The sequence below is a fragment of the Nycticebus coucang genome, chromosome 2 (assembly GCF_027406575.1).
Source record: "Nycticebus coucang isolate mNycCou1 chromosome 2, mNycCou1.pri, whole genome shotgun sequence".
NCBI classification, from domain to species: domain Eukaryota; kingdom Metazoa; phylum Chordata; class Mammalia; order Primates; family Lorisidae; genus Nycticebus; species Nycticebus coucang.
This window is the reverse complement of record NC_069781.1, coordinates 13,430,312-13,454,466: the sequence shown is the minus strand read 5'-3', so window position 1 is coordinate 13,454,466 and position 24,155 is coordinate 13,430,312. Positions and strand designations below refer to the sequence as shown.

The 24,155-nt window shown below is 39.8% G+C and overlaps 1 protein-coding gene across 9 annotated transcripts in view; it reads right to left on the bottom strand.

The window, feature by feature from the left end:
- The window catches only part of DENND1A (DENN domain containing 1A), a 536,096-nt gene that overhangs the window by 339,121 nt on the left and 172,820 nt on the right, over window positions 1-24,155 (bottom strand). For all 9 annotated transcript variants that reach the window (XM_053562936.1, XM_053562903.1, XM_053562912.1 and 6 more), the window contains one exon: window positions 16,679-16,798. In XM_053562936.1, coding sequence (XP_053418911.1) covers window positions 16,679-16,798 — 120 coding nt within the window. The remainder of the gene's footprint in view (window positions 1-16,678; window positions 16,799-24,155) is intronic.

Below are 24,155 nucleotides of genomic sequence, written 5' to 3'. Positions count from 1 at the left end.
GAGAGAGAACTCAATAAAAATCCAGAGAATGCTCTGTAATTCTCTGTACTCCTTCCTGTTCTAAGATTACTATCATTGTATTTGTCAAAAAGCAAGCAAAAGTAGAAATCTGGCTTTCTTAATCACCTATCTACATATATTTTCTAATAATCCAATATATTCCCACTATAGTGCGTAGGTACAGAAAATAAACATTGAACAATTCCAACAGGTACAGGTTGCCTATTTAGACTTTGGGCACTTTCAATCACTCTTAGTTGGTCTACAGAAAACTATTTCCAGAGAAAGGACAGGAAGGTTATAGAGGCAGCTAATTCTTTGAGATCTTTTCTTATGATTCCTTTTGATAGAAAGCATATGAGGAAAAAAGTACTAAGTTTCAGTACACAGCTATGATTTAATAAAAAATAAATGAAAAGTACTAAGTTTCTTCTTCTTCAAAAAAAAATTCTGTGTTGCTAACCCCTGAATTAGGTATTTATATCACATGTTTACATATATTAACAATTTAACAAAGTAGGTCTCCTTATCTTTATTTTACAGATATGGGAAATAAGGAACATATAAGTCAAGTGATAGCATTTGGCACATGGCTAGTGCCAATGCCAGCTTATCTGGCTAGTAAGTCAGAATTTAAATTTTGTTCTAACCCTAAAAGCTTTGTTTTAGAATGTTAGGTAATTAAACATGATGGTATCATCTACTTTCTGTAGAAGAAATAAATGCTCTAGGGTAAAGATAGTGATAACAGGAAATTGTGTATGTTGTGTGTATAGGCAAATATTGGGACTGGGAAATAAGTTATTTCAGCAACTTTCATTCATTCAAGGAATACCGAACCCCTACTAGGGGTCAGGTACTCTTATGGATTCTCTCAACTGCACCCAAATTCTTTTACCCTCTCTAGGAAATTATATAATTTCTCCTTCCAAACTTTCCATATTCCTAGGCCAATTGGACATTCCTCCTCTTCTCACACATGCCTGGCTGAAATCACGCCAAACCTCAGCAGCTTTCAGAAGTGATAAGTCTGCTAGAGTATTTATGTTAAAAATAACAATTTCAACAGCATAACTGGAAATAAATAGTCTACTCTATCAACCAAAATTTTACAAGTGGTGAAGCAGAAAGAAATATGAACTGGTATGATCAGCTATCTCAGGATGACAATTGACAATTAAGATCACTTCCCTACCTACCATCAACATGTCAATAGGAAGTATTAAAACAAACTTTGTAAGCAGAATAATGGCTTCCTCTTTCAGCCTGATTAATTTATCCATTTCTCAAAATTTCAGATGATATAGTTACAATAATATAGCCTTTTGGATTAAAGAACTAGTGAAAATATTAGTTTCTACCCTTAATTACTGTGCTGGTTTGAAGAGGCAGCAAATTGTGTAAAGCCTTTTCTTATAATTCCTTTTGATAGCAAGGGAGAAGAAATTGCTTAATCTTCTCATGCCCCCGTTCCTCAATAACTAAAATGGAAAGACATTCTCGTTGCCCCTTCAGCTTGATATGAAACTAAACTTTGTTAAATAAAGCTCCAGAATGAATGAGTGGGTGCTGAGTACCAACCAACAAATGGTAATTCCTCAATCTGAGTTTCAAGTTCTTATTCTATATTTGAGTGATGAAAAGAGGATTAAATCAAAGGTTCTGTGCAGAGAGGGGAAAGGCAAGAATCATTCCTATTAAAAAACGAAAGGGCAGTTATTTCTTTCTGTCTTTTATAAAGAAAACACTGAGAGAGAATTCTGACGTGTCTACCCCAGCAGCATATTAGGAAGACGTGTCTAGTCCAGGCCAGAGTGTTGTTTTTGGAGTGAAGGGCTATGGCCATGCTCTAGAGTTCAGTCTCCTCTGCACATACATAAACACAAGTGCACAGCGCCCCAACGCTGTTTGTCCCCTCGGCCTCACAGCTCTGCCAGTTGGCAAACCCAAGCCAGGAAGTTGTCAATTCCAATTGCGTTTAGGCCATGTAGTCCTATTAAAGAAGGCTTGCTGGTTAAGGGGCGTCCTCTGTTTCCAAAGCATGGGAAAAAAAAAAAAAGGCTATGCTTAGATTGGAGCTGGCAACTTGCACTGACTGGAGTTTTCAAGGAGCTATGAATGAGTTTAACAAAGGAGGTCTGTGGCTAGTTTCTGGCTAAAGTCCATGTCAACAGTTTTTAAGGTCACAGGCCACACTAACTAACATTTATTCCCAGCAGACCCTGTTCTAAACACAAGCTGTAAGTAGTACAAATTTGGAATTTTTCTGTAATCCCTTGAGATATTCCTGATCCTTCCACATGTTTCTGCTCAATTAAAAACAATTCTCACTTTGCACCACAAGAGAGGCCGTGCTCAACAATCTCAGTCCATCCTTAGGGTAGATGAACAAAAACCTGGCAAATCAAAGGGCCTGAGTGAGGAAGGGAAGGAATTCAGCTGGATCACACTGAAAAGTGCAGACAGCTCCCCAGGGGCTCAGTTTGTGAAAGCATAAAACAGGTTATGACAGAGATCCTGAGGCCATAAAAAGCAGGTTTGAGGCATGCATTGGGAATAGGCTCCTAGTCACTTCACAGAAATAAGATAAAAATTTCTAAGAAAATTAAAAGGTCAATGATGTGATTGAAGAATAGTGATAATGTGTAGGAGAGATGCTATACATCCCACTGTAAAATTAATGCAATTGTTTCTCAACTAAGACAAACTCTTTTAATGTTTCTGAAACTAAACTGTTTTAGGGACCAATCGAAAAATGTAATAAAGTCATTTTCTCCCCCTAAAAATGTTTCATATCACTGGTGCATTTTATAACTGACAGTAGTTTTAAACTTTGCGAGGCAACATGGAAATAACCACCTTGGATTGAGCACCAAAGATGCGCCATGTACTATGTGTATTGTGTCTGTTAAAAAAAAATTTACTTAATCCATAAAGTTACCACTGGACCTATTTTCTATTTTACAGATGAGGAAACTGAGGAACATAAAGGTGACTTATGTTCTTAGACATTGTAAGTGGCAGTCTCAATTTCAATCTGAGTCTGATTCCAGAGCTCAGATCTGTTCCACAAACTTAGGGGAAAACATACACTAAAGTACCAGTGATCATTTTGCTAGTTAAAGCACTGCAGTCCATGGCATTCTATGTTTGGAATCATGAGAAATAGAAGTGTAACAGTGGTAATAATTTTTCCAAGTTAAAAAATATTTAAACATTGGTCCAATGAATATTTGGATTAAGCTTCATGGACTATAATCGCCAGAAGAATCACTTCATTAAAAAGATACAAAGATGTAAACTTAAACACTCTCAATTTTATTACCTAACTATTCTCATTGTTAATACTGTGATACCAAATCACTCGAGTCATTTTTTTCCTGTGTATTTCTTATAAAATAGAGGTCGTATGCTATTCAGAAATTTACCTATTGCTTTTTACTGTATAACATTCTATACTGGACATTTTTTTGTATCATCAATGATCACCAAAACAATTTTAATGGCTACATGGCATCTAACGGAATTTAGCTACCCCCCTATTTCTAAGCCTTCCAATTGTTTCTCATTTTTCATTGATTTCCAGAAATGTTGAACCATTTTATACCCTGACCAGTATTTATACCAAATACCTACTTCACTGTCACCAAGTGTCACCTTCAAGTTGCTGGGAGGTAGCCTCGTGTACACCTCATTACATACGTGTCCACACAAATCTCACCTGTGACGATGATATGTATACATTGGTCTACTTTTCTACTCATAACTCCTGCCCTAGATGATCAATATTGTGAGGTGTCAGCGACCCTTTACCTATAGTGTGTCTAATCCTCATAAAGAAAGCAGATAATGAGGAAATTAAAGCCTAGAAAAAGTACATAAAGTACCCAAAAGCTCACATCCAAATCAGGAGGACTGGCACACAAGCCCTGCTCTGACTGCAGACCATGCTCTTTGTTCCAAGCCATGCTGCAACTCCTTTTACCCCTGAGAAATGATCAATCATGCTCTCACAACTCCAGAGACTGCCTTTTTCTCTAGTAACAGCTCTATAGACAATGAGGCCAGATTAATCTTCAAGGACTTAAAGAAGGGCAATCATTCTAATTCCTAGACTTCACAGGCTTTGAGGAAGGAGTCGCACATGCTGGCAAGGAACATGTACTTCTTCAAAAAGCAAACAGCGAGAGGTGGCAGTGTGGTGCCACAGAAGGCTGGCATGCAGCTTGCACAACCATAAAATGGTGTAACTACTGTAGAAAACAATCCTGTGTTATCCCAATAAAGCTGAAGACAGCCACATCCGATGACATAGCTATTCAACTCTTCAGGTATATAAAGTACACAGAAGTAGCTGGTGCCCAGGTTCGAAATGTTCATTAAATGGCTGCATCTGGTGGCTCATCCCAGTAATCCTAGCACTCTGGGACGATGAGGCAGGTGGATTGCTGGAGCTCAAGAGCTGGGACCAGCCTGAGCAAGAGCAAGGCCTCATCTCTAAAAACAGAAAAAACTTGCTGGGCATGGTGGCTTATGCCTGTGTTCCCAGGTACTTGGAAGGCTGAGACAAGAGGGTCATTTAAGCCCAAGAGTTTGAGATTGATGTGAGCTATGACACCACAGCACTCTACCCAGGGGGACGAAGTGAGACTTTTTTTTTCTGAGACAAAAGAAGAAGTTCATAAATGTCATAAGCTGGAAACAATCCAATGGCCACCTCACTAAACGCAAGAACAAATTGTGGTATGGTCAAGCAAACTACAAGAAACAGCATGGATGAACCTCAAAGGTTAAATAAAAGAAGACTGAAAATAATTCCAATTTGCATAATGCAACTCATGCAGCGTTCAAAAGCTATACTGTATTATTTAGGGGTATACATAAAGGTGAAAAAGATAGTATGCTAGCAATTTCCTAACTTAGTTGGTGATCACGTAAGTATTTGCTGTATTTATTAATGTGTTCTTATATGGGTGCGAATAAATATATGTACATATATATTCAATGCCATTTTCTGTTTGCAGGTTATATTTCACAATTTACAAAAGGAAAGCACAGGGTTGCAATCAAACATTTACACAGCAGATATAATATACAAAGAACTTTGCCAAGTAATCGGTGTTTTCTTTAATCTTTAGAACAATACTTAAATTCGTATTATCCTCCCTTTGAAGTAACTGAAACAAAGGATGAATGATAGATAAGTAAAAACACGTCTACTATAAATCTAGTTTTAAAAAGATGTTTTAAAGTCAAACTATAACACTAATGTTCCTTATATTATAGTCCAGGTACATTTTTGAGAATCTTTTATCCAAAACACTTGGGCTCATAAGTATTCTGGATTTCATATTTTTTCAGATTTTGGAATATTTGCAGAAGACATATTGGTTGAGCAGCCCTAATCTAAAAATTCAAAACCAGAAATATTCCAATGGGCACTTCTTTTGGGCATCATGTTGGCACTCAAAGTTTCGGATTTTGGAGCAGTTCCGATTTTGAAATTTCAGATTAGGGATACTCAATCTGCTTGAAATCTGAGGAAAAAAACAAATTAAGGGAGTCCTTGAAAGTTAAATTATCTCTTCAAACAAAAAGATTTAGGATTATAATCTCCAGGGAAGTTCAATAAAAGTACAAAGAAAAGAGAGTAAAACAAGTATTGTCTTCAGTGGTCACGTATAATGGTTTTTTATTCAATTACAAAGTTTATAGGAGTGGCAGCAAAAATCCTAGCTCAGTAGAAAATATTATGCTGCAAACATAAATTCCTTGAAGTCTGCTTTCGCTTGAGGTTGTTTTTGTTTGCAGCGGCTTTTGGCTTTTTGTTTTTTAACCCCCTCAAGTCTTCTTATTTTTCTATGGGAACAGATTTTTCTAGGAAATAACAACAAAAAAGGCAACAAACAGCACAATACTGAATTTCACCTAACTTCTTTTTCCACGACACTTTTCAAATAAGTTTATTAAAAATGTAAAGTTTTCTTTTTTCAGAGCCAAGCATTTTTGCTGCATTTTGGGCTCATTAATACATATAAAGAGCTAGTTAAAATACCAGTCTGAATAAATGAACAATGGCACAATTAACCCCACGTACAAAGCTCCACCCACTTTACTTCAAAGGCATCTGAAATAGAATGGATTAGAAACCATAAATGATGCCTCTCAGAATTAATTTTGTAATAAATATTGCTTTGTATTACAGATAAGAGATTAAAAATTTCCCTGTGGTTTAACACTTGTGAATGGAGTAAAAGGACAGTAATTATCCTTGGTTTTGCCTTAAATTACTGGTAGTTTCAAGCCCCATGAATAGGAAATAAAAACTTGTTTAAATTCCACTGCATACTACGATGCTGAATTCAAATTCCATGAGTTTCTACATAAAGTTTTTTTCCCCCTCACTTTACATAAAGTTTTAAGATTCATGTAATTTGCTTTCATTCCAAGTATAATATATCTAAAATGAAAATTACATTGGTATCTAACTTTAAAAGTATTCCCTTTATGCTACATTTTGAATTTTACAACTCTTGCTAATAAAAAGAATTACTTACTTTGAAGATGTAAATATACAAAGTGATATACAGAAAACTAAACATTATTTGCCACTTAATTTAACTAAGACTTGTGATGCTATTTCCATATTTTTAGGTTTGTTTTCAGAAGCTAATAAACTATCCTCCATTGTCAAGAATGAGGTAACAGCTCACATGCTAAGATAAAACGGTAGTTGAGTGGGTTTTTTTAAAAACAAAAATACCGGAGTAGTTAGCTGATTGACAAGTAACACTAAAAGGAATGTTATTTTCTAAAAGAATGTCTGAGCAAGAAACATGCTTTTAAATTACTAAGAGCTTTCTTTTTCATGTATCAATCTCACACCAATAAATGATGTAGTCAAAAACATTCTCAGGAAAGACTGTTTAAGGATATGTAAAGATGCTTACAATTCAATAAGTGAAAAGGCTAGTTACAAAATTACACTTACAGCATGATCCCAATTCAAAGAAGGAAACCCACCCTTAGTCATTACCAGATTTCTTACTTTTCTATAGTTTTCTAAATTCCTCTAATAAGAAAGTGTATCTTCATAACCTCAAAAAAAATCTTAAAAATAAGTGGCTCATAATTGACAGCGAGAATTGTGGGGTCTTCGAACTTCAGATGGCACAATGATTTTTCTGTAAAGAGGTACAATATGACTGCAATCTTCCAGCGCCTCTCCATGAGGGAGAGATGTTAGGATTCCTACTGCTTCTAAAACTGATCATTGAAAAGGCCAGACAACCTAAATTCACACTCTTTCTGTATTCACAAATCTATCTTGCTGTTAAAATAAGAGTGTAGCCTAGAAGCAAAGGGCAATTTTAGGTGTGAGGCATATTTTGAGTCATTTTCTTTTCTACCTCCCACCCAGTGAAAAGCAAAGATAAGGCTCACTCAGATAAATACCTTTTGCTTGTTGCTGTTGAAGGAAAAGTGACTGGCTTGCAGGGAGGCCCAAGAAAAATTGCTGACACTCAAACTCAACCAAAAAGCACCCACTGGCCTCGCCTACAGAATGTTTTTCCATTTCCCAAAAAGGGTCCCTCATGCATAATTCTTAGATTCTTTCTTTTAGAATGCAGGCTCAGTTTTATTGGTTTTTCCACCTAAACACACCTTGCATCAGATTTAAATAAAGATCATTTTCTTTACTCTATAATCACATAGGTAGATCATTCATATAGATTACCAGCATGCTAGCCCACAGGAAATGTGACTCCTTGATGCTAATTGGGGGATACTGAGTCTGGAAAAACATTAGGTCCAAGTGGCCTTGGGCTCGTTCTCCACATTGCTGTATCATAGATAAAACTGCCCTTATCCAGATAAAGAACTTAGGACAAAAACCTTCCCAGGTCTTTCAGGTTTCATTGTCAACATTTATAAAATGAGGGTGAACTGTAGTACATTATTTCTGAAAGCTATGTAAATTTAGCTCTGTGCTCATTCTACAAAAGCAAACTATCCATTATGTCTTTTAAACTAAAGATAGATAGATAGATAGACAGACAGACAGACAGGACAGAAAGAACCACCTTTTGGAACTGGTGAAAGTTGGTGGCGGGAAGACAGAAGCTGCAGTTGAGTACGAACTTTGCGTTGGATTTTGGATTGCAGACTAGATACCTTCACTTTTTCCTTTTAAGATCTTGGGCAAATTCGATCCTATAATTCCTTTACTAGGTTTATACCCAGAAGACCAAAAGTCACAATATAACAAAGATATCTGTACCAGAATGTTTATTGCAGCCCAATTCATAATTGCTAAGTCATGGAAGAAGCCCAACTGCCCATCGACCCACGAATGGACTAGCAAATTGTGGTACATGTATACCATGGAATACTACGCAGCCTTAAAGAAAGATGGAGACTTTACCTCTGTCATGTTTACATGGATGGAGCTGGAACATATTCTTCTTAGCAAAGTATCTCAGGAATGGAAGAAAAAGTATCCAATGTACTCAGCCCTACTATGAAGCTAAATTATAGCTTTCACATGACGACTATAAACCAAATATAGCACAAGACTATGGGGAAAGGGCCAAGGAAGGGGAAGGGAGGGGGGAGGTTTTGGTGGAGGGAGGGTAATGGGTGGGGCCACATCTATGGTGCATCTTAGAATGGGTACAGGCGATTGCACTAATGTACACAGCTATGATTTAACAATAAAAAAGATCTTGGGCAAGTCATTGTATTCCTCTATTCTCAACCCCTTTATCTCTACAATAATAACAACTTCACAAGGTTCCTATAAGTACAAATGAAAATTATGTAAACCACTAGGCATACTGAATAAAGGCTAATAAATGCTAATTTCTCTCCTCTGTTCCAAATCCTCTGTAGTCAGTTGTCCAGACTTAGTGTCTATCCATCTCCAAAATGGTGAAAAACATTAGCCATCAGTGCCACTGCTGGGGGTAGCAAGATAAGTGAAGCACAGGCAAGAAAAGCGAAAAGACAAAACTGCACTCCTGGAGTTCTGAGGGTGGTTTTGCTTGCTGCCCTGTCTTCATGAGCATTAAGACAAGAAAGTGTTCTGCTTTTAAAACCGAATGAGAAAATACCATGTCTCTTAAAATGTTTGTAACTTATTCAGTCTCAAAAATAAAAAGTTTCTTTTAGCCAAAGTCTTAAGAGTTTCAAACGCTTTAAAACCTGGGGCTCAGGTTGCTTGAGGGAAGGCTACACCAGGATGGTTTCCTCTGAAAAGGACCAGTAGGAGAAAAGGAGGCTGGCTGCTGGTCCCAGCCCATGGCCGCTGCTGCAGAACACACCTGTCTTTCCAACAGTACAGCTTCTGGCTCCTAAACCAACCTCCAACAGCAGGCTGCCAGGAGTGCAAGGGAAGTTTTAGTTATTTCCCTTTCTTCTCTTCAAAGGTGATTTTCTTTAAACTGTACATCTTGTTACATTGTTGAGTTGTGGCTCCCAGAGGATTATAACGTTTCTGAGCATGAAGGCCTCTGTATAGCAATAAAACATGCAACATTCCTCAACTGCTTCATTTTTTTAAAATTAAGAATAAAACGTTATAACCTCCCACAAAGTGATGTTCAGAAGAACACATTGCCTCCACCTCCTGCACCCCCACGTAAGCCTTTCAAAGTACCAAAGAACTCAGAAAGGGCCCTGAGCCTAGCTGGGGCCTCCCCGGGCCCATAGGCTTCTGACACCAACACGCCCCAGGATCCATAATGGATGAAATTATAATCTGCCACAGCAACAGGACCTTCTCCCAACTGACCATCCCAGAAAACAGGAACGATATAATAGCTTCTTGCTTTTAAGGGGAAGAATTAAAAGGAAATCAAACCGCTCCAGTGGGGCAGAAATACTCAAAAGGCAAAGGAAAGTCCTCTGCTAAAAAAGTATGAAAAATCCAGGTTTCCATAATGTCATTCGAGGCACTGGGAAGAAAGGCTGATTTCTCCCAGAGGGACCCCGGCTTTGATGCCCAACTGCCCTCAACCGTCAGGCTGTGCATTTTTGTATAGCAGGGTACCCTCGGGCAAGACAACCATAAATAGCTTTAAAAAAGAATAGGAGATTCCATCTGTTTCTGGAATATCTCACCAGCACCTGCTTCCAAGGTAAAAATCTGGAAGCTGTCCCCACAACCTTCCTCCCCAATTCCCTCCCCCACCCTGCAAACACTTTAAACTAAAGCAGCAAACACAAAATCTGAAAGGGCTTCTGCCACCGCACCTGCCTGAGGAAACAGGGGCCTTTCATTCTTCTCTGGAACTGTACATGTGGTTTAAAAACGCTGGAGTAGTCAGAAAGGGAAGCCAAAGATCTTAAAACCAGACTCCTTTATCACTTCTAGCTTCTTACTTGCTCTGTGAAAACTGAGCTTTGGTGTGTTGAGAAGAAAATGAGTACAAATGCGGCTAGAAGAGCATCCAATGGCTGTCCCAACCACGAGGTCAGAACGTGCTCTACAAAGAAGTCTCACTTAACACCGCTGGCATTTAAACACAAGTCTGCATGCTAACTGGCATGGGATGGAGGACAATCTCTCTCCAGCCAGGACCCAGGAACACTGTTTTCAAAAACAATAAAAAACAAAACCAAAAACCCTTCAGTTGAAGTTTGAAAAATCCAAGCTAAATCTGAGCGCTACTTCCAAAGGGACATGGAATGTTCCCTGTAACAATAACCAGGAAAACCTATGCATGTTTCCCACACAAAAAGCCACTCTAGCCTTTGTCTATAAACATTAACATTTCTAATACTTGCCCCAAAGCTCCTGACAGCTTTCCACTTACTCTGGGATAAATCTAAAATCGGGAGCACACCCCACAAGCACTCCTACGATCCACAATCCAGCCCCAAGACTTCCTGGCGTCCTCTCCAGCTACTGCACTCTCAGCATTCTCCTTGGCACTCTCAGCATTCTTTCACGTCGTTCTACCTGTCATTTCACTCCATCTTTCATTCCTCAGGGCCTGTGCACACCAGTTCTCACTGCCTAGAAAGCTTTTCCTCCATTCTCCTCCAGGCAAGCCTTTTCTCATTCTACAAGCCCCAGTTCAACTGGAATCCATCAGCAATACTTTTTCTGGTTTTGCAGTTAGAAATGGGCACTGCCTAATCTGTGATCCCCAAAGCACCTTGCACATATATATTTTTTGAAACAATACTTATCACAATTACTTGTTTACATATCCCCTCTCCAAAGATTGAGTGGCTCCTGTGAGAGTAAGGGTAGCAGAAAATGGGAGGTGGATATCAAAATCAGAGGTGGCCTATGAACAGTATGCCTAGAGGCATATTCAATTATATGTTTGGTGAATGACAGAACTTACCATCTTCATTTTCTAACACAAAGTTCAGAAAGGTTTTCAAATGGGGAGCTGGAGTTCAATCTTTCTTGTCTATTTTAAGGAAGACTGGAGGTAAATAAAGGCCAGACACCAAGGGTTACGTATTGCTCCTTCCAGGTATACGCTAGGTACTCAGCTACTTTTTAATTAAATAAAAAATTTAAAAGTTAAACTAAAAATATTTTAGATAACATCTTGATGAAGTAAATAATTTTTTCCCAAAATGTATAACAAGTTTCAGTTTTATTGGATAGTTACTCAAGCTTTCTCAAGAGCTTAAGGAAGATCCCAACAGAATAAAGGAGAAAATCGTACAATGTAAATATCTGCAAAGTTCCTTTATAAAGACTAAAAAAAAAATTCATTATGTATGACATATCTCCTATAACCTCCAAATAATAAATTTATAGCTTTGAACTTTTGTGTTCCTTCTGTTGATCCAAACCCATAAATCGGCTAGAACTAGCTTATCTCATTACAGTTCTGGCCCTGAGAGAGTGTGTGCCATTTTAGCAAATCGAAAGCCACGAAACAATTTAAATCCCAGGTCACTTTGTTTGATAATACTGAAAGATACCACATCAGACTCCCTCAGTGCAATCTGTAAATGCTAAAATGCTTCCACATTCCTGGGTTTATCACCAAAAAATGACTAACCTACCCACAACTATTATTCTCCTAGCTGGTGTTTTAAATTTAATATTAACTACCATCCAGCAATTAAATAATATGGTGAATTTCAAGGAGAAGTACAATCTTTTAATGGCAGGAACTAGTCAACTGTGAGAGGAAGTCCTGATTTGACTTTACAGTGGCATTTGTGCTAATGAGACACATTTATAGTCTACTATGACTACGCTTCTGTCAAGATTAGCTGGTGGCAGGAGTTCAAACCCACCTTAAAATGAAAAAAACAAATACACACGAGCTTGTTTCCCGGGGATTCGTTCCTTCATAAAACAAGCCTTAGAAGTACCTACTATGTGCCAGACAATCTTCCATAAACCTTGAACATAATTGGGTGTGGGGCTGGGGGACATAAAAATTCCCATACTTCATGAAATTTATATCCTAGTGGGGCAGGAACAGAAAAATAAAAATGAACCTATTATTAATAAATAAATTATATTATCTAAAAGATGTCTAAGAACTTTTTATTGTGAAATAAAGTTTAAATTCAGAATACAGATAGCCTAGCCATTGAGAGAGAAAATGCCCATCATTCAACGTTAGAGCTCCACTGTGAGATTCTCAGAATTAGTATGAATTGAGTTTGGCAATATCAACCCTACTTCTGCCAATAACCATATTTCCTATTTCCTCTTTGAACTAATGTCCCGTGAAGCTTGTCCTCCCCTTCATTTCGGATGCATCTTCTTTCTCTGAACACCATGCACACAGTATCTTGGTCAGGTACTACACTAAGTGCTGGAGACACATTGTGGGTTAAGACATAGTCTTTACCCCTGAAGAGTTGATTTTCCAATAGGAGAAAGACAAAGGAAGATCAAAGTTCAAGAATGTGTAACTGAAGTATGCAAAGCATGCTGAGCGTGCCCAGAGGAGGGAATGATTACATCTGCATGGGGAAGGCCACCCAAGGAGGTACCTAGGCTTAGTCTGGGATGATGAGTGGACATGTGAAAGCACAGTGGCTCACATGGGCCAGGAAGAATATAAGCTTGGGAGCTCTGGCAGCAAGGAAGCGAAGCTAAGTCTTGGAACAGCAGAGGCTATATCTGCTCAGATACCATTACTTGGAGCCACGACCCCCATGAAAAGAAATGGAAGCAAAGTAGAGGTAACTTTATCAGCAGGCAAGAGCTGTAGCTGTGAGCACACAAGGAAGGGCGACTAAAGGGAAATCATCTAAAGAAAGCAAGATCGAGCAGCAGCAGAGGATGATGCCAACCATCTAACGCGGACACCGACTGTGCCCTTGTTGCCTTGGCGGACCTCTCTGCTCCCCAGCCGACATGCTGCCAACCAGTCCTCCAGGTTTAATGGTGGACACTTCCATTTATATGCTGGTTCCAACCTAGCAATGTTCCCAAACCCAACACAAGGGAAGGGCCACTGTGGGTGCCCTTTATACATGCACATGCTGAATAAGATAAAGAGTGCTCCCCTCACCGTGTTAAATTCCCATAAAATACACGTTCCAGAATTCATACAGGATTCTTTCTTTTTAACCACAGTCACCATCCTCTGGCACTAGAAAATCAATAGTAAGAAGACACCACGCCCTGGGACCACTCTATGCATTATATATAGCACACCGTAGTGTGATCATCCATCTCCCCGGCTAGTGTGGGACCCCCTTGAAGGGCAGGGACTAGCTAATAGTAGGCATTCAATTAAGGGCTGACAAACAAATGGATTAACCCACTGAATTTTTCTCCATAGTTCCAAGCTAGACTAACAGATAGAATAAACACAATTGCTGCTATTTTTCATTCTAAATGATGACAGCATGAAGGCTATTCCACTGGCTTCTCACAATCCAAAATCCACGATCCTATCTATACAGGCACACAAAGTCACACACCAGAATCAGCAGAAAACAGTTGTAAATGTGAGTTTTTAAATAAAGTTTTCTACTTTCAGGAATTTGCTCAGTGAGTGCGACAGTGCCAGTTTAAAGTTCATACACACACACTGTCCACCCCCCTCCTCCAACCTTGGAAAGAAAGAAACATCATAACCCAAAAATAGGGGGAAAAGTTTTGCAAAATTTCAAGAACTCTGTTCAAGCCCCACCATCTCCAAATGAATACAGACAGGTTTGAACTGAAAGGGTCTACATATAAAGGGAATTTTTTTCAATAAAAAGTACAACTAGCTCAATGCCCGTAGCTCAGTGCTTAGGACACCAACCACATACCCCAAGGCAGGCAGGTTTGAACCCGGCCCAGACCTGCTAAACAACACTAACAATTGCAACAAAAAAAAAAGCCTGTAGTCCCAGCTACTGGGGAGGCGGAGGCAAGAGAATTGCTTGAGCCCAAGAGTTTGAGGTTGCTGTGACGCCATGGCTCTCTACTGAGGGTGACATAGTGAGACTCTGTCTCAAAAAATAAATAAAATAAAATGAAATGAAATAAAATAAAAAGTACAACCACGTGCCTGCCTCCCCTTCCACCTCCCCTACCTCTGTCACCCGAGACAGCAAAAACAGCTCCGCCTTGTCCTCCTCCTCAGCCTAGTCAATGTGAAGAGACCACAGTAAAGATCTTTATGATGATTTACTTCAAATGTGAACATAAACACGTTTTCTTACGATTTGACACAGACTCTCACTCTGTCGCCCTGGGTAGAGTGCCTTCGCGTTACAGCTCGCAGCCACCTCACACTCCTGGGGTCAAGCAATCCTCTTGTTTCAGCCTCCTGAGTACTTGGGGCTACAGTTGCCCACCATGATGCCTAGTTCATTTTTTTGTTTTGTATTTTTTTTTCTATTTTTAGTAGAGACAGAGTCTCGCTCTTGCTCACGCTGGTCTCAAACTCCTGAGCTCAAGCAATCCACCCGCTTCGGCCTCCCAGAGTGCTGGGATTACAGACATGAGCCACCACATCCTGACTCTTAAGATTTTCTTAATAACATTTTCTTTTCTCTAGCTTACTATAAGAATACGATATATTGGGGTGGCACCTGTGGCTCAAAGGAATAGGGTGCTGGCCCCATATACCGGAGGTGGCAGGTTCAAACCTAGCCCCAGCCAAATAAATTAAAAAAAAAATTGCAAAAAAAAAAGAATATGATATATTGTACACATAACATATAAATTATGTGTTAATCAACTGTATATGTTCTCGGGAAGGCAAAAGGTCAATAGGAAGCCATTTATTAGTAGGTAAATCTTGGCGGAGTCAGAAGTTATATATGGATTTTCAAATGGGAGAAGGCAGTGTAGCCTCCATGTTGTTCAAGAGTCCACTATACAGTATGCAGTGTCCTGGCCAGGGCTGAAATATAACAAGGAAAAAGGAAAAAAAAAGGCACATGGTTAAATCAAAAAGTAAATAATTGTTTACATCAAAGTCTACTCCTCCGGACAAGTAATGCTCAGGCAAGCTTGAGCTTGGGAACAGCTGCACACCCATAATCTCCCAGAGCAACCAGGTTGTGCCCCCTCCTGAAGTCTCACCAGCAGTTGTCCTCTGGTGCCCAGATTATGACTGCTATGCTTGGTGCAAGAGAGAATTGACTTCACTGACTAAAAATAATAATAAGATTTCCAGAGAAAAATGCAAACGTATGTAAGTCCAGGCTGAGAGTCAGTGAGCAAAGAAACGTAGAAGTCAGCCCTTCCTCCCCTACAGTGTGTGGGGGGGAGGAGGGAGGCAGGAGAATGGGAGTCTTCTCTCGGTGAGAAGAAGAAAGTGCAGAGAGGGGAACAGCAGAGAGCTACCCTTTCTGGAATCCATAGAGGCTCTGGCCTTTTATCCCCAGGCCCAAGCCCTAGACTGGGGGCCCGGGTTTTGTCATGGGCACCTCCCTCCTGCCCTGCCCCTCTGCTCCACATGAGCAGAGAGAGACAAGAGGCAGGCCCCTCTGACACCTACTTAACCGAGGCAGATGGAGAGGAGAGAGAGGAGAGCCGGGGGATGCCTTTACTTTCCCCTCAGGAGGCGCCCAGCAGGAGCCCCAGAGCCAGCCTCCACAATCGGATTTCCAAACATCCTCCCGTCCCAGAACTGCCTTACCCCTCCGGCAGGAGGAAACAGAGCATTAAGCCAAGTGGGGCTCTGGTGTATGTATGAAGGGGATTTTAGGAGACCTGAAGAAGCCTTCTTACCGGATTCTGTACTTTTTTCAAACCACTACAGAGGTAGCCATGTTGAGAAACGATTATTCCTTCACTGACCCAAAGGGGGAAAGGGTGTTACTTTAAGGAGGATACCATCCATGTCTGCAAGACGTCCCAAGCTACAGACACATACTTTATTAATAATCTTACATACACAAAATGTCCAAGGGAAAGACTAACAGGCTAATTCCTGACAGTTCCCGATAACAGCAGGAGGGACTGAAGTCAGGCGGACTCTCCAGCTTCCCCATACTGCTCAGAAGCAAGGGTCCCTTTCCCACCCAAGGGACGTGATACAAATAAATAAATACAATTATCTGCAGAGCTTAAAGTGCAAGAACAACATGGAGAAGTCCTTCTCCCCAAGTGCAGTGACTTATGGGAAACAGATAGGAAAATAAAGAGAACAGCTGGAAAATTTAATGACAGAACAACGCAAAAGCTGACACTGCTTCACGGGACGAGCCAACAGCCCCAGCCACTCTCCCTTACCTTAAGATACAGAAGCAGCTCTTCGCTCCTGAAGATAAGCGGCAGAACCCGAATCTCTGTTTGCTGTCAATGTCAGTGAGCACGAATGTGAAGTTCTGGCCAACTTGGCTGACCGTGAGGCTGCGGCAAAGACAGAACAAAGAGGAAAATGAATGTGCAGTAAGTTCCTAGATAAAGTATCTAATCACAACAAGTCGTTGAACCTGTAACATTTCCTCTCTCAGTGGAACTCTTTATAAATGAACTTAAAATTTACACACTTCACGGAAACAGACTTAGAGTTGATTTAAAATATATATATATATACACAGCCTGCAGCCCATGGTAGTGACCACCTCAGCAGTCACACTCAGAGTATCATATCTTCCCCTAATTGAGCTCAGGCCCTGAGGTAGCTCTGTTAATCAGCCCGTCAATCCCAAAAGGTGCATTTTATTAACCTCACTTGCAGGGCTCCTCAAACTACCGCCCGTGGGCCACATGAGGCGGTGTGATTGTATTTGTTCTCGTTTTGTTTTTTTACTTCAAAATAAGATATGTGCAGTGTGCATAGGAATTTGTTCATAGTTTTTTTTTTTTTAACTATAGTCCAGCCCTCCAACGGTCTGAGGGACAGTGAACCGGCCCCCGGCGCCTGTGGCTCAGTGAGTAGAGTGCCGGCCCCATATGCCGAGGGTGGCGGGTTCAAACCCAGCCCCGGTCAAATTGCAACAAAAAAATAGCCGGGCGTTGTGGCAGGCGCCTGTAGTCCCAGCTGCTCGGGAGGCTGAGGCAAGAGAATCGCGTAAGCTCAAGTTAGAGGTTGCTGTGAGCTGTGTGATGCCACGGCACTCTACCTGAGGGCGGTATGTGAGACTCTGTCTCTATAAAAAAAAAAAAAAAAAAAAAAAAAAAAAGTTTGAGGACCCTTGGAGGGCACTGCCTAAGGTCCCAGCTGGTAAGCGTCAAAACGCTGGATTTTAAACCTAGCTCTGAGTCCAAAGGCCACACCACCAGCATGCTGTTCCTGACGCTTACATGGTATCTCCTCTAGCTCAGAAAGCAACAATTCCAACAGCAGAATTGAGGTGACTACTACATTCAGGTCCAAAATTACACACTTGGTATATATCGTCTCACTCCCTTCTCACAACCACCGTGGAATTTACATGAGGTTCCCAGCCTACTTAAAAGGGAACTAAAAACCAGAATAAGTGGTAACTGACTCAAGTTCCCAGAGCTACTAAGGGGAGGAGCTGAAATTGAAATTGGGACGCAAGAAGACAAAGTGAAGTGTTGTTTTCCTAAATTTCTGTATCTTTCACACTTCTGAATTTATGAGGAACATATTTCATATTTTAGAGGACAGAAATACAGAAATGTCTAGCTTTGCAAGGTGCTTTCTAAGACATGGAAACAATATTTTTTAAAAAGATGCTTTTTAAAAAGCTAAAAATTCCTGCATCAATACAAAAAGCACACATGTGACATAATTTTAAAATATTAATTTAAAATTAAAAATCATATTACTAATCATATTAATCCAGAAACTTTTTTAAATGTTACAAAATATTTTAAAATCCACATTCTAAAATCAGTTTACCACTTAGCTTGGATTCCGTTCTTTTTTAAAAATTTAACCTTTCCAAATTCTAGTAAGTAAATTTATATTAACGAAATATTTTAGACTTTGACATTTTCAAAAGGACTCACTATATTTTACAAAGTATACTCAAGTCAATATACTCAAATTGTTAAAAGACTCATGTATCTATGGTTATCACCTATCAATTACTTTATAAATTGTCATGAAAAATCACAGTCTACCAAACCTTTTCTAAAGGTAGAATTCTTATTGAGGTTTTGGATTAAGTTTTCAAACATAGGGTAGACTGTCTTTCTAAAACTCCATTATATAAGCCACAAAGAAAATTAAAAGGATTTTTAAGGTATCCCAATATAAAGGTCAATGGACCCTGCCTGGTCCTATTGAAGCACACAACTCTATCCCTTGGAGAATGGTTAAAGAGTACAAGAAAACAATTCAGAAAGAAAAGAAAGTGTTCCACTCTTATTTAACTAGGAAGGTGAACAAAAACAAGGTGGCAATTTAAAAGCTACGTGGTAATAAAGCAGGTGTAAGTAATGCTATCCCTCCACCTTACGCAGCCAGGAGAAGGAACACATTTCTATAAAAGTTATAGAGCTGTCAAGGGGACACCAAACGCTACCTCCTTATGGCTGTTATGTTTTATCTATAAAGCTCAGATACTGTGTTACTATGGTGATTTAATACTATGTTTTAAAGGAGGATTATATGATTAATTTTAACAAGGCTGAGAACTGAAGATGTGTGAGAAACAAGATTCTAGCTCACATAATTAAAGTGATTGGGGAGAAAAGTGGGGCCTCAGTGGGGGAAGGGAAACCCTGTTTTATTAAATTATTTAAAGCAACAGGTCTGGAAGATGCTAAGTTACAAATAAGGTCACACTTACGTGAACTATTACTATGTGATCATACAAAATATGACTGTTCATTATTTTAACTCGAGGCTTGGTTTCACTTAGAATGCTTAAAATGAATATTCTCTAAGCAGCATCACAGAAAGGAAAGAAATGTATTGGTAGGACAGGGTGAAAAGAAAACACCCAGGATCTCTAGGAAAAAGGACACAGTATGAATACAACTGGACTAGTGAATTGGGTGTAATCAATTTCCTACTATTTTTTCACTTCCATTAAAAATACTGAAAATGTGTTTAGCTACACTGTAGGCTCAAAGAATGAATCATTACTCATGTACTTGGTCAAATCCCAACTCAAGTGCTTGCTAAATGGGCCTTAATTTAGCAAATTAAAACCTCTAAGTACTTCAGTTTCTTCACCTGGAATAACAATGAAAAACTACCACCCCATCCAAAAGATGTTCTGAGAATAAGCGGGATAAGTGTAGCAGAACCTCCATAGGTGACTGCCTCCCTGCACTGACCACTTCCTGAAGTTGATCTAATTTCCATAGACTGGACATGCACCACAAGTACACATCAGTACCTAGTAGGCCTAGTTCCTCATGTTGACCACCTCCATATGTTGACCAATTAGTTACAATCTTTTGGGTGGTCAACTTACATATCAGTAGTTGTCCTAGTTCCTTATGTTGACCATCTCCATATGTTGACCAGTTAGTTACTATCCTTTGGGTGGTCTACAGTACTTAGCATGAAGGCCATTCCACAGAAAAAAATTAATAAAAGGGATGCAAGCTGTTAGCGACTGTGAAAATTAAAATTCACATTAAAATCGTGCATTTGCTTAGAATCTTCTTGACTGACTCAGAATGAAAGAAGTTGGTCCACCCTCTTTCTCTCTTGTCCTTTGCATTTTTTAAGTGAAGTGTAGTCCTTTAACCAAGTGACTCATGTTTGCATTAATGTGGAAAAGATTCTTTTAGGGGTGCCACAGCAATTAATTTACCTTTCTAATTCTTGGAAAGGTGAAATATAAGTCATCAAAGCCCCAAACCAGTAGATTCTAAAATATTTTTTCTTTGGACAATTTTCAATAAGATAAAAGCCTGGCAGGAGCTAGTTCTGAATTTCCAAGGAATTTATCATTCTCTTTTTCCACCTGCTAAAGTAGTTGGTGGGGGTGTTCACTATTTCTCCTTAAAAATGCCTTTAGGGGAAGGATCTACTTCCTTAAACGCTGCAGTTTTTTGTTTACCTCCAGTATTAGCATCCATAATTTCCTCAAGAATCAGAGATTTTGCCGTGATGAACACTGGAAGAAACCTGAGAAGCCATCTCACCTAACTCTCTTGCTTTACAACAGGAAAACAGAGGCTTAGGTTTCGTTTTGTCTTCCAAAGTAATCAGGACTAGGACAAAAATCAAAGCCAGGGCGGCGCCTGTGGCTCAAGGAGTAGGGCGCCGGTCCCATATGCCGGAGGTGGCGGGTTCAAACCTAGCCCTGGCCAAAAGAAAAAAAAAAAAAAAAAAATCAAAGCCAACTTCTGTCTCAAAGTCCTTTCCATTCTGCTCCAGACACGATGAAAACCCTCCCTGACCAGCGATCACTTTGAGGAACTAAGGTACATGCGAGATTCATAACTGTCTTAGCAAACAAACTATACTTTCTACTAAGCTACAGAAACCAAATTGAGTATCTCCGGAAGGAAAGCCAGGAGACCAAGGTCAAGACCAGTCTTACCTATGCCACGCCTAGGTTAATATGGAAAACAAGGGAGAAAAGCAGTAACTCTGCAAACCACAGATTTTTAACCTCCTTGCTGCCTTTCAAATGCCTGCCAGCCAAGCAAGGCCTCTTCAGCAGCATTCTGCTTAATCATGAAGTTGTTTATAGGCCAGTGTATAACTGGTATGAAGCATGTGGACGGACGGTTTGATTCCAGTCTTCCAGGGAGAAATGAGATTTTACACGCGAGCCTCACTTTACGTTTAGTTGTCCACTTTACAAATTGAGCTACAACTACACTGTGTACTACAACAAGTGCTAGATATCTAACACTGAACAATATAGACAGGGGCCTTGCCCTTACAGAGCTTACTGTCTAGTTGAAGAGAAATGAGAGATAAGTGTATCACAAAACATGCAGCTTGTAAAAGTGTTATTACAAAACCAAAGAAGGAACAAAGAAGGAAATGGAGGAGAAGGAAAGGCCATACTGAGATGTGGTCAGAAGAAGCTTCATCAGGATGGCAACGCTACTGACTTAAAGGATGAGAGGGAGCAGCCAGTCAAGGAACAGAGGACTGGGTGTTTAAGGCAGAGAAAAGAGCTGTGCCAGGATTCTGGGGACTCGAAAGGGGATAGGCGTGATCCAGGAACTACAAGGACACCAGTACTGTTAAAGCACAGCAGATAAAGAGGCAAGTGGCATCACATGAAGCAGCTGAAGCCCCATAGGTCAGGGTAAAGAATCAGAGGGACTGGGAGCTTTGTTTTTTGTCTTTTATTATTTTTTTTGGTAAAGGCGATGATAGTTGTAATCAAGAGAAAAACTGTCTGATTTATAGTTTTAAAAATTTGATCTGACAAATGGAGAATGGTTTTGAAGAAGACAGGAATCTGAGCACAGAAAATAATCAGGAGGCTGTTGCAGTAGCCCAGGTGAGCCTGGATGTTGGCTCAACTCCTGAAAGCAGATTAGATGTGGAGAGGGGTGGACCGTTCAGGTTATAGGAGGAGGTATGAATGACAGGCTTGCACTCAGACTGAGAATGTGACCATTTGATAATAGGAAAGAAGAACAAGTTGGAGGGGAGATCCAAGAGTTCCATTTGGGATACGTAAGTCTGAGAAACTTGCAAAACATCTAAATAGAAATGTCAAGTGCAGAGCTGAACATTCCAGTTAGGAAAGGAGAGGAGACGTTTGGACTGAAGCTATAACTTTGGAAGTCATCTATACACAGATGGTATTTAACACCATGGTAAAGACTGAGATCATTTAGGGAGGGAGTTCAGAGAAACAAACGAGGAACCAGGACTACTTTATAGAAATACCAATTTAGAGGATGGTTAGAGAAAAGACCAAAGGAAAAAAGAAAGAAAGAAAGAAAACAACCAGGCAGAACAAACAGAAGGGAATGGTCAACTGTATTGATGCATCAAGATGAGAAGAAAAAAATGGCTATTGAATAATATGGACATTTTAAATGACCTTGATAAAAACAGCTCTAGTTTAATGAGGAAGCAGAAGACAAACTCAAGAGGGTTGATGAATAAATGGAAGTATGCATGTAACTCTTTGAAAAAAGAGAGAATCCAACAGCAATTGAGTAGGAATGGAGAGTCAAAGGTGGGTATTAACTTCAAGATTAAGGAATACCAGAACTTGTTCAGCTATTGGGAAGGATTCAACACAGGGGCAGAGATTTATGATATAGGTGAGGGAAGATGAAACAGTAAGGTCTAGGCTTTAGATTAGAATCCCAGATATGCTACTCGCTAGCTACATGAGCACAGACAAGTTATTAAGCCTCTCTGACTTCATCTGTAAAATCATTAGAGAGAGTAGTTTTAAGGATTATAATGGATACAAGGTATCTAGCAGATAGTAGATCTGCAACAACAAATGACAGCTATTATTAATAAAATGTAAGAGAGAACTGACATAATTTTGTCACCCTCTCTCAGTAAAGCTTACTAACAACCACCTGCTGACTGCAAGGTGCCCTAAGAGCTGCTTCTCCTTTCCTTCAGTGTGTGTGAGGTGTTGGTGCTGGACAGGAATTAAGACTTATCCAACCACCACATCTCCCAACCTTTAGTTTCACGATCCTCAAAGCTTCCTTCCTTCAACACATCTTACACTGGCCTTAGTCTCCAGTTTCTCATTTCGCCTGTTCAAAGATCCAAATGGTAAGAATGAGACTGACCAAAAATGACTGAGGACCAGCAATTGGTCACACTCTGTGAGATAAACTCACCGGATGATTCTAAAAACAGATCTGTCTACTCTCTCATCTCCATGAGCCTGACAAAGTAAACATAAATCAGCACTACAGAGTTAAAAACATATCAAAACTAAAAGAACAACAGAGATCTAATCCAATTCCCACATTTTCTCCATAAAGAAGGCCCTTAGCAAAAAGGTTACGCCTGACAGCACAGATCAACCAGTGGTAAAATCAAACCTAAAACCTAGAGCTCCCGGTTGCTATCCTCAACTTTCTGTCCTCTGAGGCCCAATCACTTCATCATTACCTGATGCTATAGGAAACAATCCCAGGGCACAGCAGGACCTGCGCAAGGGTGTCCAACCTACAGCCCACAGGCTGCATACTGACTTTGTGAGGACTTTTTTTGCTTATCTCTGATGTTAGATACCAAGAGAAGTATGCACAGGATCTTTTTTTTTTCCTAATCAGCTTTTGTTAGCGTTTGTGCTGCCCAAGACATCTCTTATTCTCCCAATGTGCAGCAGAGAAAAAAAGTTGGCCATCCCTGATAGTTCACACTAAACCAAGAGACTAGGCCAAATGGACTCAGAGTTAGAAAGTGAGCAGAGGAGAGGTCTGGGGAGCTAAGACGCTAATGCACATAAGCTTCCTTTTCTTCAGTTTTCTAAATATATATTGCTTTTGGAATAAAGTTTGTTTAGTTATTTTATTTATGGTGTGAAGGAATGTAAATACAGGCCATGTGGTATAATAGAAAAATCATGGTGAATTCGGGGTGAGACAAAGAGGGCTCCAAAAGCCTGTCTACTACTTAGGAGTTGTGGGACCTTGGGCAAGTTGTTAAGCCTAACTGAACCTCCCTTTCCCCTGATGAGGATATGGGAAAACTTGCAAATGCGTAGCCATTTAGTGCAGGAAAAGAACATAGCACAATGCCTGGCACATATCAGATACAGAATAAAATGGTAAATAGTATCGGAGCCACATCCACATCTGTAGTTAGATCCTGTGCCTCTGCCCCTGAAAAGATTATTTCATTCCATGCTCCTGTCATTCGTGGGTCCCAGTAAAA